Source organism: Artemia franciscana, chromosome 17 (assembly GCF_032884065.1).
Source record: "Artemia franciscana chromosome 17, ASM3288406v1, whole genome shotgun sequence".
Lineage (NCBI taxonomy): Eukaryota > Metazoa > Arthropoda > Branchiopoda > Anostraca > Artemiidae > Artemia > Artemia franciscana.
The window spans coordinates 35,288,728-35,309,151 of record NC_088879.1 but is presented as its reverse complement, the minus strand read 5'-3'; the positions used below and the strand labels follow the sequence as shown (position 1 = coordinate 35,309,151).

Genomic DNA, 20,424 nt, shown 5'->3' with positions numbered 1-20,424 from the left:
GGTCCTTCCTTTTCCATGAATTTTTGGTGTACAGACAACAGTGTAGGTCATAAGAATTGGCTGGTGAATGTTTTGCAAGGTTTAAAAATTTAGGGCAATTGCTCAGGTTGGCAACTGAGCACAAAAGTAAAATTTTGTGAATGGTTTTTCTTTGTGAATGTCGTATTTATGTCATGTCCAGAATTTTAAAGTTAATCTTCATTGTTTTTTTTTTTAATTTCCATGGCCCTAGGACTTTAGTGTATTAAAACCTACCTATGTCCATCCATTTTCTTTTAAACAGAGAGGAGTTCTATGTTTCCTAGCTTCAATAAATTTATAGTCAATTTTGAGACCAGGGTTACAAAGTAGGTCAAAACTTGCAAGTGGAACTATGATATGACTAATTAATTTGTAAGAAATGTATATCAATTTAAAGATTAAAAAATTATGTAGAAAACAAACAAGACAAATAAATAAAAGTATCCCTTTACAACCATTTAATTAAGTGTAACAAATGTAGATTATCCCTAAGATTGAAATGAACAAAGCTTCAATTATGAATCTGTTTTCTTTAAACAGACTGAAGGGACAAACCTCCAAGCTATGACAAATTCAATCTCACTTTTGATCTCTTTCCTTTTCAATAGGAACTTTCTTTGGATTTTTTTTCAACCAAGTAAAAACATTAGGGACATGATCAGGTATAAGTGACCTTCCACTAAGCCTACATACCCAGGGGAAAATTGTGCAGCTATACTAATAATTGGTAAATTTTTTGTTGTTCATATGTTTGATTTACAAATAAAGTGAACATACTCCTTGATGCCCTTTTTTATTTTTTACAAACATAATAAGTGCTTCAAGTACAAGTTTTTGAGCTCTTGAAAATGACCAAAGTATACTCAAATAGTTTTTGGGTATAAGAAAGCTTAAAACATTGGTCTCAAACTTACTGTTTCATTATTAATCCATTTTTTACATGTTGTATAATCTATGAGCACTGATTTTCCACAATTAAGTTGGATTAATAAATTTTACAATATTATGCTGTATTTCTTCTTCTTTGATGCCAAATTTTCAATTAAGGTATGTGTTTTTGGTCATTTTTGACAAAATAATGTATGTTTTTCACTGCCAAAATTCGTTAGGTTAAGTAAGGTCAAAAAGTGCTTAAACTTGAACTAGCAAAATAAGCAATTATTATATTTGTAAAGAACATACAAAAAGGCATCAAGTGGTATATTCATTTTATTTTTAAATCAAAATATGAACAACAAGAAATTCACCTCTAACATGCCTAATTTGCAAACATATAGCCCAAATTATATATTTCCAATGTTTTCTGCCACCTGTTACTTGTTTTTCCAGTTCTTGTTTTGCCACAGTTGCCTCAATTAACAGGTACAAGGGTTGAGGGATAGATTGGCAGAATCAATAGAAAATATGTAATTTCAGCTATAGATTTCCATATTAGCAGGGTTGGGGCTAAAGTAGAGCAGGGCTGCATGTAGAAAGCTATAATTATTATGTAAATTACAAAGAATCATCTTTTTTTAACAGGTTTGCTTCTATAGGTCTACAGGTCCTTCTCTTGGCTTATACCACATCAAGCATTATATAACCAAAGAAGAATAAGTAGCAAAAAGCTATATATACATAAGCACATGTTATTTAACAATGACTTCTCTAGTGCTTAACTATGACCCCTTAGTAATATTAACAAGAAACAAGGGTAAAACTGGTGCAAACAGTATTACTGGCTTTCATATAAAGTGAATATACCACTTGATGCCTTCTTATATGCTCTTTACAAATATAATAATTTCTTCTACTGCAAATTCAGATTTAAGCACTTTTTCACCTCTTGACCTCTTAAAAATGACCTATTAATGGAGTCATTACAAATCTGTAATAGTTTAGAAACAAATTTGGGCTATATATTTGCACATCAGGGGGGTGGGGGTAAAGCATAGCATATATTATATACGTAGACTAACCATTGCTGTTTTTTTTTTAATGTGTTTGTGCACATCAAATTTTAATGAAAAGAGAAATCACCAGTGCAACAGCACACACACAAAAATTCAAGCAATGGTTAGTTTACATATTAAATATATGCTACACTTTACCCCCACCCCCTGATGTGCAAATATATAGCCCAAATTTGTTTCTAAACTATTACAGATTTGTAATGACCCCATATATAGGTCATTTTTAAGAGGTCAAAAAGTGCTTAAATATGAACTTGCGGTAGAAGCAATTATTATATTTGTAAACAGCATCACAAAAGGCATCAAGTGGTATATTCAAATTATATGAAAGCCAGTAATACTGTTTGTACCAGTTTTACCCAATGGTAAAACTGGTGCAAACATAAATAGGTAACAGAAAAAGTGAAATTTAGTGTAAATGACAATCAGGAACTGGATCAAGGGGGTCAAGAACAGGGCTATATAATTGGAGTTCAAAGAACGTGGTGATTTTTTAGTGAAAAAAAAGCACTTCCCTGGCTAATTTAGGACTTTGAATTAATTAGCCTACCAACATTTTCCTATCCTATGCAATTGAAATAATTTTCCCTTTTCAGAGCATTAAGACAATTTATCACAATAAAAAATATCCAAAGCATCTTGAATGGAATGACTTAAAAAGGCAAATGACAACCACAATTTGAAATCTTACAATTAAACTTCTGGCCACACAAATTGTATTAGGCTACCCAGCTCTGAAATAATTGCTGAAGCTGTATTTGCCTGTAAAATTTGAAACAGGCCCAAAGTCCTAGCCTCTTCCTTGTCAAAACTTCACATAGCATTAAAATAATAATTACACGTCACCAATGTTGTTATTATTCGCAATTAATCTTGCCGTTTTCAGTAACACGTGGCCAGACAAGTATTTGTTGCTATCTTTTAGGGGTTAAACCTCGATTAGTAAAAATCCCATTGGACAAGTAAAGAAACGCACCCTATATGAAAATTGATAAGTCTTTGAACTCTCATGTCAAAGAAGAAAGAGAAGTTGAAAAAAGTATAAATAGCTTTAGGCCGATTTCTGTATACAATTGGTGTCAAACTGTAGGTGCTTTTTTGTTCATTTTAGATTAAGTGTCATATTCCTTTGGAACGTGACTGTTGGCCAAGTTATAGGCACAGACTTGATAAATGGCCTTTTTAACATCTCAAGAAGTAGACTAGACCTATTCCTTTTATTTTCTAGGCTTATATGATGTCTCCCATGTGATTGTTTTACTCAATAATTTAATCTTAATAGACCCTTAAAATTGATACTTATTTTATTTAAGAATTAACGACGCTTCTTGACTACTATGGTCCCTGCGTTGGCCCTGCAGTGCATTCCTGCAGCGTGATTCGATCTCTGGGTCCCGTATTACCAAGCTAAGGTCAAATCCACTGCGCCACCACAGGACTAAAATTGATACTTTTGGATACAGTAACAACTTTTAAATAGGCCTAGCCTATTGGCTTAGAACTTTGGCTAGCCTAGGCTACTGTCTGAGTATTATAATCTCAAGGATTGATGTGTCGCAATTAAGTTGGATAACAAATTCATGGGTTATGGTATGAATTTGTGCATATTATCCTCTGTTTAGTGAATATTCACTATTGATAGACTAACCCATAACTCCCAAAAATAGAATAAGATCAATTGACAAAGTATATTAGGCCCTATTAGAATTGCCTTGCACAAAACTTCTATATTGCAAACTATCTGTCCCTTGGATTGAACAATAAAGGAAATATATTGGTTTAAAAATCAAGAAAAGTGGCAGTAAAATTCTAGTTGATTGACTTTTGGCTATCTTGGAAAAGGGTTAGGTTAGGAAAATGAAACTTTCAGGGATGGGTCTAAAGGCTAAAGTATGTCCCAGGAAGGTATTTTGAAGTACCCACCTCCACTCCTTCTCCCTCTAGAGGGCCCTGCAATTTGCCTAAATGACAGGTCTACAGCCTACCTATTAAAATTTTGACAAAACAACATTTTACCTTAATTTTCAGTTACCCAGTTGTGTTTTCTCTGCCTTTAGTTCTGAAAATGGAATTTCTTTTATTTGAATAGAATTCTGAGCCTTATCAAGGTTTTTTTTTTCAAAATTTAGGAAATGTATTTGCATATCCTTAAAACCTTATAAATTGAGACTGAGCAAAGTTGTGGAGCTGAAGACAATTTTGTTGTAGCTACTTCATGCAAGCAGAAGATCTATTTTGCAAGGTTTCACTTTCATTACACACATTTTTTAAAAATCAGGGCCCTCTAGAGGGAGAAGGAGTGGAGGTGGGTACTTCAAAATACCTTCCTGGGACATCCTTTAGCCTTTAGACCCATCCCTGAAAGTTTCATTTTCCTATCCTAACCCCTTTCCAAGATAGCCAAAAGTCAATTAACTAGAATTTTACTAAAGTGGCAACCACCAAAATATTCTGTATAAAGAGCAGCCTATATTATTTCTTTTCTTTTTTTCTTCTTTTCCTCAGATAGCTGAGCACTAGAACATCATAGAGTGCTGTTTAATGGCTCATTATAAAGGAAGTTTAAAGGACTGAAACCTTTCATAATTAAAAAATATTTGCAAAATAGAATTGATTTTTCCACTAAAAACTGGATTTTCCACAATACTCTAGTAGCTGTTTATATTATAGGCTACTATAATAAAGAGCAAACTCTACCCTGTGAGCCTACTTAATGAAATGTCTAATATAAAGAGAAAGTTTTGAGACTGATAAATTATATTAAAGCTACATAAAAGATCTGTGTCATGGTCATAGAGTTAGCTGAATCCAGGCTTCAGTAGTAGCTAGCAATCTAGTAAAAGACATCTTTATGTTTATCACATCTTTAAATCAAAATTACGTTTAAGGGCCAAAGTTGTTTTGCATTAAATTTGGTTTTCAGCTGTAATTATAATGAGGAATTGAGGTTACAATAGTAGCTAGCAGCCTAGTAAAAGACAATCACATCCAATAGATTTCATATTTTATGCTGGATAAATCTGGCACACTTATCTAAGTTGAGGCTGTTGAGAGTGAACAAGACTAAGGGGTGATTGTTGAGAGGAAGTTTTAAGTTCCATGAGCACACTATGCAACAAGTTGCTAAGGCCAACAGAGCCCTGGGACTACTTAAACAAACCCTATCATCATGCCATCCTCTGATAATAAGAAATTATGCAATGCTCTTGTAAGACCTCATTTGAAGTTTGGCTGCCCTGTTACAAATCCTCAATATAAGGGAGATGTGGCAGCCCTAGAGAGCATACAGAGAAGAGCCATTAAGTTTTGTGCCCCACACCAACAGGTTTCCTACCCTGAACATCTACATTGTCTGAAGATACCCACATTGGTTTACTGGCAGCACAGAGAAGATGTCAGTTTTGTCAAGAAAATGCACCAAAAATAACATGGCTAACTCCATTTTTACTTGCTCCCTTGCCACTATGACACAAGGCCACTCAATGAAGCTGCAACAGGAGCCCTCAGGATGCAGAGATAGGACAAATTTTTTCTTAGTATGTGCTGTCTCAACTTGGAATAGTCTTTCCAATGAGACTGTCACTGGTGAATTGATTAATTCTTTCAGAAATGCAGTTGATTTGGAGTGGAGTAATGCAGAATGGAAGTATCAGTGGGACACCACACCCCATCACACCAACTAATTGTGTCACTTTGTCAATTCAACAGCAAGATGCTCTACAGGAGGATGTTGTCCACCTTATCTTGCTGTAAATGCAATTTAAGGTAAGCTAATACTAAGAAATATAATAACCCATACGTCCCAAAAATAGAGTCAGATCACAACAAAAAGTACACTATTGGAGCCATCTTGTCAGAAACCCACATATAGGAAACTTACCATTCCTTGGCTTGAACAACAAGGGAAATATATTGCTTTGAAAATCAAGAAAAGGGGCTACAACAACAATATTCTGCATATACAACATTTTTTTCTTTCTTTTTTCTTTTCCTCAGATAGCAGATCTCTGGAACATTGTACAGAGCTGTTTAATGACTCATTTTAAAGGAAATTGATGGGGTTGAAATCTTTTCTAATTAAAATAATTAATTTTTAAAATCAAATCAATTTTGTACAAAGAATCATTTGCACAGTGATGTAACACAATTATCTTTTGAATGATAAAATAGCACAAGTATGTTATGCAAATTGACACAGTTTACATAAAGGACTGATATAGTTTGTCATAAATGATGTTAGTCAATTACATAAAGACTCAATTAAGTTTTATAATAAAGAACAATTCCAGGTTGAAGCAGTAACCAGTGAAGGCTTCCATGTTAATCCCTAGTCCTTCCTCTGACCTCAATTCACAAGATATTATCAGGCAAAGATCCAATTTTAATCACAGTTAATTGATTTTTTCTCCATTTTATACAAGATTAAATACAGTGCTATATTACCAGCTAAAATCAGGTGTCCTACTTCTAAATAGCTTGTTATTTAATTGGAAGCTACATCATTCCCCTTTATGCTGAGTCTGCTTTTCAACATATGAAACAATCCAGCATATAGTATTTGATTGCCAGGCTCAGAGTGAGGAGACTATTGCTCTTAAGCATTTCTGCTCCTTGGCTAAGATTCCAAATACTTATACAGCTATCCTGGATTCTAACCTGCCATGGGAAATTGATAGTAAGATATTTAAGGCAGCAATTGATATCTTAAAGAAGAGAAATATTGTTTATTAATGATTAAAGCTTGAAGAAGTCAATTTTTATAAGGATGTGATTTATGTATAGTTTTTGATTGTGCATAAGAGAGCAGGAATGAGTAAGAAGAGCTGTATTGGTACCGGCCCCCCTAGTGGTCTGAAACTGCTGGGGAGAGGTAGCTCAGGTACTCACACTTCCCACAATCAATAACAGTGTATTATTGTTTATAATTGCATATATTCATTGTTTGCAAACTGGAGGAGAATAGTGCTTCCAGTGGCTAGTTTTTCTGAAGAAGAAGTCAAAGAGGTGAAAGGACTTGTTGTTAGTCCATATACCTCCCTGCAATTTTTGGAACTGGATCTATGTTAATTTTATAAAAAAAAAGTTGTACAATGGTGAAAGAAGTGATGGAAATTATGTGAACTAGGATTATTTTATATATTACAAAGTAAGAATATTTTTTCCTAGAATGCCTCCTTATGTACTGGACTGCTCATACATTTACACCAAGGCATTGAGTGGTATATTTACCTTATTTCAAGGTCAGTAATTCAAAATGCTCCATGTTTAGCAATTTTTGCTATATGTTTGCACATGAAGGGGGAGGGATGGTTAAGTATAGTGGAGCTGCAGTTGAATTGAAACTACAATGATGAAGTAAGAACCGTTGTTTCTAATCTTTTAAATAGCTTAAAACAAGAGAAAAAGGTGCCTTCTTTGAGGGTCCATAATGGGCTTAAAATAGAACTCACAAGTAAAGTAATTATTGTATTCAGAAAAAGCATAAAAGGCATTGAGTGGTATCATCACCTTACTCCCTGGCTAGTAATTTAAACTGTTCCATTTTTACCAAAATTGACCTAAGAGTTAAACTCTAGTATTAAAGAAAATGAAATCTGAGTAGACAAGTTTATTAGTTGACTTTTTTCTGGTTTTTCAGGTGCAGAATATAAACAGTGGAAATGTCTAACTAGAAGTATTTTATATCTGCCAATACATTTTTGCATTTAAGTTTGAGACCCAGGGTCTGGTCTATTTTGATCACATGATAAGTTATATCTAAATCAGTAGTTCCAAAGCAATTAGGTGACATGCCCCGTCTAGGCATTTCTAAAATCCTGATACTTCCCTCACAATATTTAAATTTTGTTATTCAATGTCTTACACTTAATCATCTGAAGGAAGCTTAAAGTTCCATTAACATGGCATTTTTTTTAGTTGCACTCAAGGTATATTTTATACAAACAAAAAATATTTTCTGAAAGCAATAAGTTTTATACAATGTATAACACCATTGCAATACTAACATCTATCCTTTTTACTTTCAAATGCTTTTGAATGTGACATAAAAATGATTCTTTCCAACTTAAGGCTCTAGAGAATAGTCTGCCAACAGTGGAACATCCTGCCCATGACCCACCAAATATTGTCATGCCCCACTGGTGGGGCCTGCACTCTGTGTAGGGAATTACAGATCTGAATCATCCATATTCTTTGTGCTTGCTTGGCATTAGATTTTAGCACAGACAGTCTGTTTTAGTATTCCCGTGAGTATATAGTCTGAAGAAGTTGGTTAGTTGTTAGTTTTGTTGTTTTATGTTAGTTTTGCTCTAAAATTACAAGATTTATTGTTTTATTTCAGCAACAGTGTTTAATTACAGTTTAAAAGCACTAGCACTGATTTTTGTCTCCAACTCCCCCATGCTTTGTGAGGAGGAAACAAACATTTCTCAATATCTTTTGCATTAACTAAGAATGTTATCCCTAAGGTTAAAAACTGGGAGCTCCTTCAGTTTCTAAGGAAAGGCATTAATGTCACAACACCTCATTTGTTCTCAAGTATGGAATTGGGCTCTATAGATGGGACAGGTGGTAGCCATGCTTGGGACAGACCCTAATATACCGTTTTTATACTCCTCAATCTTTTTTCTCTAGAGTATCTGTCAGTATTCTGCTGTCTCCTCTTGTTTGATATCCTGATGTGGCCTTTCTCAGATGAGCTTTTGGATGTGTTCTTTTCATAACAGGTGAAATATTAAAGTTCAGGTGACTTAGGTGTGTTGAGAGACTAGTTCCCCCTTGTTCTAGATTTGAGGAAGCCATATCTTCATCTCTTGGCTTATATGCAGGCTCATCCAATGTTTGGTAAGTTACAGTTGATAGCAAAAACTCATCATTAAATGGAGTAATACCTGTTGTTTGAAAATCTGCAGTGATATTTGATGGGGTGAATGAAAGGGGATAAGCAACACCAAGAAACTAGGGTATTTCATACTGAGAAAATATAGGGAGAAATGTATGCCAACGCCTTTCCCAATCAACACCACTGATAATACATAAAGGGGGAGGAGAAAAAAATGGACAGTGTCTCTTGTTACCGTGCTTAAAGCAGAGTGAAATTGTGGAAATCTAGGTAGAACAAAATTTATTTTTTCTGTTTTTCCAGTGAAGATATGAAAAAAGTGTATGCATTTTTCAATGAAAATGCCCCTTAAAACGTATTTTTGGAAATCTAGGGGATAAATGCCCTCCTCCATATTGACGCCACTGGATGCTAAAAGTTCTTCTGGTTTATAATTACTACATTTTTGTTTTCAGATTAATTTGAAGTGATGAGATCCACAGCTTTGTTTCAAGAGCTAAAAAAACATCTTTGGTTGCATAATCACTGCAAGCTGTATTCTCAAGAACTGTTAAAACTAGTAAATGAAGCATTAAAAGAAGGAACAAATAAGGAAGGATTTGAGTTAGTGATTGATAAAAGAGTAGAACAACGAAAAACAAGAACTCAACTCTATAAAGAGTCAAGAAAACCAGTTTTAGGAAAACCAATTGAAGAGAAAATTTTATTTAATAGTTTCATTGAAGAGAACAATCAAAGACTGGGTTTTAAAGAACTATTAAAAAATGAACAAGATAGACTAAAATCTGATAACAGGAAACGCCTCGAGAGTCAAGCCACCTCAATAGCTGCAAGGTTACTCTCTAGAACTATTGCAGCAGAGGATGACATAGACAAAACTGTTGCAGATGACACAGATGTAAAATTTCCCTTTCAGTCATTCACACCAATTAATGATAACACTACTTCATCTAGGAGTGTCAGAAGGGGCTTGCCTAACCTAGCTAATGTTGAAACAACGAATGCTAATTTTGATGAAGAATGGATGGCTGATTATGGTACTGCTGACCCAGCTCTGCCAGCTAGTGATGTACCTTGTCATGGCTGTGGTGCTCATCTTCATTGTAAAGATTCAGGATTACCAGGTAAATTTGTGTTTGCTTTTACTTCTTGACAAAACATTTCTTTACACATGTGAATGCAGGACATGTTAAAAAATGCTAGATATAAGAGCTAAAATTCTTTTCAATAGAACTAGGAATTTTAGAATGTCTGACCTATATTGCAAAATATTGGCAGAATATATAGTGTAGAATATCATCTAGTATTTATTTTTATATATTTTAGTTTTTTTCATATTTTTGAGGGTTGAGTTATGACTTAGGTAAGATGATGGTTAAAGAAAATAATTGGAAAATATGAGATTAGTGGCGACTGCAGAAGAGTTGTGATAAGAAAATTTAGGTTGGCCACAATTCACAAAATAGGCAGAATGGCAAAAATAGGTAGAATGTATAGAGTAGAATGTATAGAGTAGAATGTTTATTGGCATATATTATTATTAGTATTGAAATAAGATATTGATATTGAAATATGATATTGGGAAATATGAGATTAGTGGCAACTGCAGAAAAGTTGTCATAGGATGGAAGCACTAGGACTAACAGGTTCCATTAATTATATCATACAATGAACTTGGTTTGGTACTAACCAAAGATGCCAATAGCAAAAATAGTTGGGGGGACTCTTTTACGCGCCACTACTTCACTGATTCAAATTTCATCAGACTAGATGAAAAAACAAAATTGGAGAGGCGTTTCCCCTTCCCTATACATGACACCCATGCTGAAATTTCCGTGATACCAGTTTATATCTTGCTATCAAGATTGTATCCACTAGGCATAAATCAGAAGGCTATTCTGTCTGTAGTACCTTTAAGGGTTTTTTTTTCCAAATTTAATTGAAATAACAAGAGCAAACTCTAAATTCTGAGCAAAGTAAATTTAAGATTGACAGAGCTCCTTATTCTAAATAAGCAAGCAATAGTTCAAGTAAAAAAAAAAGTTTTCCTCAACCCTTGTTTACAAAAAAAAACACTCCAGGTGCAAATCAGAAGATTCTCCAGTCTGAAGCACCTTAACTTGTATGGACTTAGTGAATTTTCAGGAACGAATACGCAATTGTTTATAATTACTTCCCCTGCAACATAGAAGCTCAATATATAGTTTTTTGACGCTTCCAAAGTGATTTGTTATCTCAATTTTTAATCAATTGCAACTTTGTCCTTTACAAGGTAAAATTGTAGTTTGGTTCCGAAAAATGAACAAAAATGGCTACTTTCTCGTTGTACAATCTTTTTGGTTAATTCAGAAGGATCTAGAACGTGTAGTTTCTGTTCTAATGAGCCTGATCTTTATCCCTTAGGACTATATCTCGATACGATTACTCCTGGAAAAAAAGAATAAACACACATGCATGATGATCTATGAGGGGGGGGGGGGAGGGATGTGAAACCACATTTTGTAGATAGGAGCTTGAAGCATGCTTGTTAGAAAATAGATTCTTAATATAGAGCTTGATTATAGCAAACCATTGTTTATTTTATTCTTTTCTGTTGATACTATATGATACAGTCTATATTTTCGGAGGGGTTAAAGTAAGCACCGTAGGCGCTGTATACTGTAGCGTATACACTATGGGGAAGAGGGAATCCTTATGAATAGGGGACTCTAGGTGAAATCGGTTTCAGAATTAAAAGCAAAAATCATGAAACTAATTGAATTAAAAGCTAAGCAAGAATCAAAAGGGGACCGAACAATCACCTAAATCAAACCATAATACTTAATGGTATTCTTACCTTTTTCACCTTGCTTAGAGTTGAAATGAGTTTTTATATGAAGGAGTCTTTCAATTCTTATGTCATTCCCAGACTCTCTGGGCTTGAAATTGTAGGAAGAGACCTATAAATCCAGAAAATACAACAAAAATTAAAATTTGGATTTTTCGTTACCCTTCTTACCTAGCTTAGGGTAAAAGTGCTTCTCAATTATGCAATTGATTCTGATGTCATTTTCAGTTTCTTTCAACTTGAATTAATACTAAACGACCATTCAATCCTGGATATAGCATAATTTTAGTTGGAGTCTGCTCAAATCTTTACAAAAAGGGATAATTTTGTTCAACGTTGTTAGGATATGTTGATAAGTAAATGTTTTGGAAATTTTTTTTGCCTGAAAACATGTTGTTTTAAGATAACATTATCTTGCTCAATTGCTGAATTTTTGCCTTTTTTTATCTTTAACTTTTAACTTATTTTAAGGTTTGAATTCTGCTTCTGAGTAGGACCTTTTTCTTAATTTTTAATTCCTTATTTTGTTATTTTTTATTCTTTATAGCCATTTTTGAAACGTTTGTTAAAGGTTACTGTTTTGTTAAATAGTTTTCAGTCATGTTTGTACTGCTTTCGTTTTTCTTTATGTCAATATTATTTGTATTTCATAGTGTTGTTGTTGGTCTTATGCAAAAAATAGAACTGAAAAAATCCAGTAAACACTCGTTCAATGATTTAGCCTCTTCTGTTAACTACGAAAAAAAAAACAAAGATGTGAACAACATGTATAGATGCTTTTGAGACAAGTAAACGTTGGTGTGTGCGCGTTTCCAGGATTCGAAATCCTTCGCCTGGAAAAAGCAACGAAATAAAATTAAATATGCCGTTTGATGATTTGCTGAAATACTTCTCAAAAATGTGAAATTATAATGATAAGTATGATTTTGCTTTATGAATTTCAACGAATTTTTGTTTGGTAGATTATCCTTTGTCTGAAATTCGTTTCTAATGTTGTCTGAAAGGCGGTCGAAGGTCGAATCTTTTACCAATGACACCGTAAATCCAATTTTAGCCATAGAGTGAAATGGTCTTACTTGTACCCGGAGTGTAGTCACGACCGAGAATCAATTATTTACTTTTTTTGCGATATTTTTCTTTTAGGGTTTATTCCATCAGAGACGTTCAAGGTGTTGACGAGACGCGAATTATATCGCACCCTTTGTCAGAGGTGTTTTTTCTTGAGAGAGCACAAGATGGCCTTAAAAGTGTCAGTATCTCCAGAGGATTATGTAAATGTTATCAGTGAAATTAAGGATAAATTAGCCTTGGTTCTTCTGGTTGTGGACATTTTAGACTTTCCGTCATCAATTTGGCCTGGTCTTCTGGAAGTCATAGGTAATTTATCGAGATCAAAAATATTATACTAGTCTGCCGTTTCTTACTTAGTTTTTTTTTGGAGGGCGGGGGGGGGGGTGTTGTCAAAATAGTTTAAAAGGTGAATTTCGTTAAGATTACCGGAAATATCGAAGAAATTATTAAAGAGTATGATATTTTGACGGCATGAGCCTCCCCTCTCTTACGAATACATGTCTGTCTGGCTTTTCTCTTGCGTAATCATATTTTGGACTTGCAATGCTTGGATAATATATAAAGAACTTAGAATAAATTTTCAGAATAAGGAAAAAGTATAAAAATAAAAAAAATCTTTGACACACACTGATGTAGGGATTCCCAATGGAGCTGATTTGCTCCTTTAAGCTGATATTTTTTCATTTTGGTGAAATTACTACTCTTTAGGAGTAAATCAGGGTTTCTTTTTTTGGATAAAAATGAATTGCAGATAAATTTCATTTTTAAATAAAAGATCTAAAGCCAAACTAAAGACCAGCAATGATAGAAAAGGAATAAATTTGGAAATCACAAACGAGTCTGTAGCCAGTATGAAGGAAATTCCTTCATACTTGCCATATACCCGTTTGACGGTTCCAGAATTATTCTTTGTTTATTTTCATTTTTGAAGAAAAGAGGAAGCTGCCTCTTTGAATTATTAAAACTTGAAAAATTAAATGTATTTGTGAAGTAATTGAAGCTGGTTGTGACAACGTTTGTCTTAGCTGCACAATAAGTGCCAGTCAGGAATATCCAACAGATGGTGAAGCTGGCTTATAAGACTGGCTAGTGAAAAGTGTTGTGAATGACGATAATAAAAAGTTGCGCTTGAAAATAGCGTTAATAATTGGGTCTCACTTACAGGCCATGGTTTACGCATGGGCCCTTTCGGTCCGGGCTTAGGGGTGCACAATATCGAGGGCTGCAAAAAAACACTGAGCCATTTTATTCCTGAAGAAAGAGTGGACTGTAGGGATTTTATCGTCAAAGTGCGAGGTGCACTTTGCTGCTGTGCTGCCTGTTCACAGAAAAGTCACAAACATCAAAAACAAGAACAATAGGGAATTCTTTTCGCGAGACAGTGGAAATCTAGTTGAATGAATATTTTGGCCCTATTTCCAGGGGCCTTCCTTAGCAAAACACAAATATATAGAAGAAGAAAAACTTGCAACAACATACGACCAATAGAACTAAAATCAAAAATTTTAACTTTTTTTTTTCTTATGTATATATTTATGTTTTGCTGAGGACGGCTCTTGGACATTGGGCCGATATATTCATTCAAATTAGATTTCCACTGTCTTGTGAAAAAATCCCTATTGTTCTTCTTGTTTTTGATGTTTTTGTCCGATATGCAATGTGGTCTTCGTCGCTATTCACAGAAAGGTGATATTAAAACAACACAGGAATTCCTTACCGGCTTATAAACTATCAGACGTCTCCCAATAATGGTTGGTGAGAGCTCAGTATTACCTATCTCTTGTATTACTTTTGGCTCATCACTCATTAGTTGCCTTCTGTTCAGGGCTTCCATTATCCCCAAATTTTCGGGGATATCCCCGTAAATCTCTTGTGTCTCTTCGAAAAAAAAAACCGTTTAGACCTAAGTCCGGCTTGGATCACTTATGAATTGGGGGGTTTTCATCTTATGAAACTGTTATTTACGAAATGACGGTTCTTTTTTTTTTTTTTTTTTTTTTTTTTTTTTTTTTTTTTACAAATAAAGAAGCTAACTGCGCTAAGAGCCAGTAGCCAAGACGAGCTTTGACTTGCAGTCTGGGTTTGTATCCAAGTTTAGTCAACTTCTTGTTTTCTTGCGAACATTGGTCAGACAGCTTTCTAATAGATCGGATCGAAGGTTAAACCAACCTCTCCAGTGAACTTACGACCTGTCTAGTGAAATAACGCCAAGCTATTGTACTAATGCAAAAACTAAAAGAAAAAGAAATACTTAGCTGAATATAAGAAAAATGTTGCGTATATCTTTCAAAAATATTTAGCATGGAAGAGTGATAGAGGATCTTGAAAGAATCGATCTTCACCCTTGCACAAACCTATATATTATATTTATGGCTGTTATTAAATAATTTCTGAGAAAATACTGGCTAAGCCTGACAAAAAGAAAAAAAAATCTAGGAACTGTTAGTTTTTCATGCAGAAGGGCAAAAATAAAAGAAGCTCGTACAAGGACTTAACCAACGTACTTTTAAGGGTGGCATTTACTGCATATATTAAAAATTGCCTCAATAACTAAAATTTTAACCTCTAGAGTAAAATACAAATTCCATGTATAGCCGTAATAATGCAATAGTTCATTTAATTTGTGCATTTTTTGTTTGTATCTATTTTATGCAATATATTGTATCAATACATGACGTGTATTAAAATGACCTCAAGTCTCGATTACTATAAAAATTAGCCTTAAGAACTAAGATTCAAGTTCCATGCAAATTTTTTTTCTGTATTATTATTAACAAATGGGTCACAGAAAACACAACAGTTAATTCTCCGTATATTTCTAACAAAATAAAAATTAATACATTACATAGACAGTAAGTTCCGACGCGAATAAGCATGTTTGGGCAAACCCCAAAACATTAAAACGACTATTATTACATTATTATTATTATTATATTAACATTATATTATACTATTACTATTATTACAACTAATAATATTACATGTCTTTGGAAAGAAATATCTTACTCAGGGTGATATCCAGGATTTTGTTTCTTGGAGGAGTGTTTACAAAATAATTTTTTTTGGGAAGGGGGTTGTTTACAAAAAAGCTTTAAAAAATGAATCAAAAATGTGTTTATATTCCTTTTTGTTACGTTTTAATGAGTATGAAAGACATTTTGAGAGGGGTTCACCCCCTTCCCCCTCCCGGATACGGCCTTGATCTTGCTCCTCCACCCCTACTAAACTACTAATCAACAGTTTTAAAATTAATATGTTTCAGGGAACTTGAATGAATCCCACCGTCATAATTTACAACTCACCACAATTCATGACACATACCGACGACCGTAATAATGCAATATTTTTGTTAATTTGTATAATGCATTTTATTTATTTAGGAAGCAAACGTCCTGTTTGTCTAGTTGGAAACAAAGTTGATATGGTACCGCTAGATGGCAAAGGATCTTTGGATAGAATGAAGACGGCGCTCATTGAGTCTGCAACCGTTGCCGGTCTAAATAAAGTGAATCTAAAACACGTGGCGCTGGTTAGTTCTAAAACAGGTTTTGGGATTGAGGAACTTATTACCAAGCTTTGGAATTCGTGGAAAAATAAAGGTTAGATCTACTCTATTATTTTATATGTGTTATCCGTTTCCTTAGTTGATTAGTTTTGTACACAAGATGCCGAGTCATACTGCAGTTAAACTTTTCAATAAAAGAGAACTGTGGACGAGTATAGTGGCATTAATACATCTCCTATGTATTCTGTTGATCTTGCCTACACCCAACTTTCAAACTTAATTTTTATGATTAACTAACGGGAATGAAGATAAGAAAAAAGGATTTTACATAAGGATTTTTTTTTTCGGGGAGTACAAAAAAATAACTTAAAAGACCTACCAAAAATTTGTTTCCCCCCCCCCTTGGTACGGCCTCGTCAAGTGTCTCTGTATTATGGCTCGGACGGCTGAAAAAGCTTAGAGCACAATAAACACAAAACAAAGCTACTTTTTTCGGCAGAATGCACTTTCTTATTGCTAGCACAGACGTGTATTATGTTAAAAAGAATAACAAGTAAAATAATAAGGGATTTATGTACAACAGTGAAATTTTTTATGTCTTACATAAAAATTTTGTCTCTATAGCCAAGAACTGTCCTCAGCAAACCGTATAATAATAAGAATAATTTATTTGAAACCTTCTTTACATACATAACATGCACTTAGACGAGTACAAATATACAAAAATAAAACTGGAAACAATAAACAAAAAGAAAGACTAAAAAAACAAACAATATCTCAGCTGCTTAAGCAACACAATTAAGTGGAAAGTCGACAATATTTTCTCGACGCTTGTGGAACCTATCCACAAGCTGGTTATTTTTTGGAACTATCGAAAACGCCATATATACTCGAAATATACTGGTGTACTGGCCCAGAGCGGCAATTGCAGAAAATATTTGCAAAAACGGAAGAAAAAAATCTAATTTTCTTCTGCTCAGATATTGGTCCACAAAGGGACCAAGAAGAAGACATGTGGTGCAGTAAAAGCGTTGTAAAGTCTTCCCAGGGCTATTTTGTGAAACTGGCCTTTTATTCCAGCAAGTAGTCCGTACTATTTTCCAATAAAGGCTATTTTAACTGTATGAAAATAAATTACTGTGGGAGGGTCAAAAGAAAGGTTAAAAAAGATTTAATGGAGATACTTTAAAGCAAAAACCAGATTTTGCATAACTTATTTGCAGATTCTTTTCAAAAATTCCTTACCAGCCTGGACTCGGCTGCAGAAAGAAATAGATCCTCTCTAATTGTAGATAAGGAATCTGTTTACAGATCTTAATTAATATGCTCTAAAGCACAAAAAGACTACGTACCAAAGAATTGAAGAATCATTTCTAAACAAGGAAAGGGATGAGTAGGGAATGGGTTCTTTAAGCTCAAATTACGAGTAAGTCCTTGGACCGTTATGGGGTTAAGAAGTCCTTCGTAACCAGGAATGACCTCTTGGAGGGAATAGGCTTACGAATTGTAAACGAAGAGTGAGCTTTCCAATGTCAAATAGGCAGTGTGCTTGATATATAAAAAAAAATCGAAATAAAAAAGCAAGCTTTTGTTCAAATGAAAGTAAAGAGCAACATTAAAATTTAAAATGAATAGAAGTGAATCAGTGTTTAAGGGAAGCTGAACTTCCTCGACCACCTGCTCTTTACGCCAAAGGCTTTTAGTCCTTTACTGAAAATATTTGAGAGTAATCAATCTATTATATTGAATTTTCTTTTAAAACATTTGAAAAGAAGATTTTATTGTCTAAAGAAAAAAGCCCATAAATTAGCTCTCCTATTATAAGACATTGCCAAACGAATGCTTCTCATTCTGTTCCTTGTCTACTTGTGTTGGAACAGTGGGGACCTGAAATCCTGAAAGCCTAGGGGAACTTTGAATACCTAGGGTACAACGAGTGGAACTTTAGTGCAAGAACAACACGCTGAGGAGGACCCTTAATTACTGAAGAATATCTGATTGTTTTGAGTTTTAACCTCACTCTTTGTGTTTGTTTAAAAAATGACTAGTTGACTTAACTTATTTAGGTTTTTAAACCACCGTCTAAATTTTTGAAAAGACTCTGTATATCAGTTGTGCAAAATCTGGTTTTTGTGCAAAAGTGGCTCCACTAAATCTTTTTAACATTTCTTTTGATCCTTCCATGGTAATTTCTTTTCATGCAATTAAAACAGGCTTTATATAGCTATAAAGCTGTCTTGCTACAGTATTGGCCAATTCATTCAGAACCAATTTTCCTTACCTTATTTTTTTATAGATTGTAACTTCACGTTCAGTCTGAAAATTATTGACATAAACACATGTATAATGTTTAACTCATTATTTGTTTAATGTTTTTTCTGTTTACGCTTCACCTTTTTAAGCCTCGCAATGGGCAATTTTGTCAAAAAGATTAACTTGTTGATTAAATTGAAACATACTCAAGAATTACGCTTAGTTAGATCTCAGAAAACTGGCTTCATAACAACAAAGACAAGTGACGGATGTACGGTACATTAGACTTGTATGATTTGGGCTATATGTTTGCACATAAGGGGGGGGGGGGTTAGTTTAGGTTATGCTAGGTTAGGCTCGCTGTCCAAATACTTTACTCTCCCCCCCCCCCCCCCCCTAATGTGCAAATATATAGCCGAAATTATATTAATATATAAACTCAAGGTAATATGAAGGTTTTTTTTCATTAGGATCAACCTAACTTAGCTCCTTCGTTGTGTTTCGTGTTTTAACAAGTACCCCAGTAGCTATTATCTGTGCTTAAATGAACGGAAATGAACGAATGAACGGAAAATTCGTTTTTTTGCAAAATTCTTTGCAATATCCAGCTGTCTCTTAATGAAAACAATTATAGACATAGACATAGACATTTTTTATTTTCATCCAAAACATATAAATTAAACGAAGAATTTACCATTGACGGCCACTCTTAAGACAAAAGAGTCCTGACTGTGGCCGCAATTCTAACCACCATAAAAACAAAACTAAAAAATTCACGATTGTTTCGGGACATTCATTTTCTATATCACTGTATTTGTAATGACATACTTTTTTTTATTCTTTACTCTAGTCTTTTCTTTACTTACTAGTCATTACTTTCCTTTATATTCTCAAATTATTTTTTGTTTTGTTTTAATTTTACTAGTTTAATATGTGACTAATTTTCTTCAATGGCTTCTTCCTCTGAATAAAGTATTTTCAGATAAATGGAAAATTAACTGACATATTAAAACTTCTATTCAACCTATAAAAAGTGTCTATTTAGTTTTTGGGTAAGGTGCAATTGACACTTTAGCCTTTTAAAGGTTTTGATGGGGTTGCAACAGCCCTCTTGTGTACATAATGTTAGTTAGAATTTTTGTTTTACAATTTGTTTAAATTTTGTTTTGTAATTTTTTTCGTTTTCTTCAGTTTTCACTGTTATATGTTTTTAGTATTAGGAATCATTCTGTCATTTATAGCTATTTCTTGTCTTTTAAGTCTGGAATGGCATAAACTTATTGTTTCTCATTCGATTGTTGAGTTTGCTCTTTACTTTTAGTGGAAAATCTTTACTTATTTCTATTTAGTTTCTTATAAAAGTTGTTCTTACGCAAGCGAATTTCTTTTAATAACGCTTTATCTGTTTTAGTATAGATTTCAGGAATTCCTAGTTATAATGGTATCGATAAAAAACATTATTTCTATTATGTAGTTTTAATCTTTAATGGGACAAATTATTAGGCCATCTATATCTAAAGGCTTTTAAGAGTGTTATATCTAGATGGCAGTATAGTTTGGCGTTGAAATCCAGTTTGGATCTTTTTTCTCCAAGTTTACTTTAGCGTGGCAGGACTGCTTATCTAGTTAGCTTCTTCTTCTTTAGATTAGAATGGAGACACTTTCGCATAACCTCATCACCGGAACCCCATTCCGAGCCCTGCAGTTTGTTGCTGCAGCTGAGTTTGAGCTCTGGGTTCCGTTTTGCTGAGCTGAGATCAAACCCCATACGCCACTACAGGATAAACCCGGCTATAAAAATTTGTTTCTGGCTAAAAAAAAATGTTTCTTTCTTCTTTCTATCAAGTAGTTTTCATCTTTTAAGTGGGGACCTGTAGCAGTGCAAGGATCATCTATATCTAGAAAAAAAACAGAAAACTTTTATCATGATGAATGGGAAAAGCTTTGCTATAAT

General features: G+C 33.9%; 1 protein-coding gene across 3 annotated transcripts in view; it reads left to right on the top strand.

Moving 5' to 3' along the window:
• Window positions 1-20,424, top strand: part of LOC136038185 (nitric oxide-associated protein 1-like) — a 60,832-nt gene that overhangs the window by 20,716 nt on the left and 19,692 nt on the right. For 2 of the 3 annotated variants that reach the window (XM_065721268.1, XM_065721267.1), the window contains exons 2-4: window positions 9,270-9,938; window positions 12,785-13,018; window positions 16,093-16,311. In XM_065721268.1, coding sequence (XP_065577340.1) covers window positions 9,284-9,938; window positions 12,785-13,018; window positions 16,093-16,311 — 1,108 coding nt within the window. In that variant the 5' untranslated portion in view covers window positions 9,270-9,283. Of the gene's footprint in view, window positions 1-2,948; window positions 3,060-9,269; window positions 9,939-12,784; window positions 13,019-16,092; window positions 16,312-20,424 lie in introns of those variants that run through there. The other variant, XM_065721266.1, reaches the window with a different exon arrangement.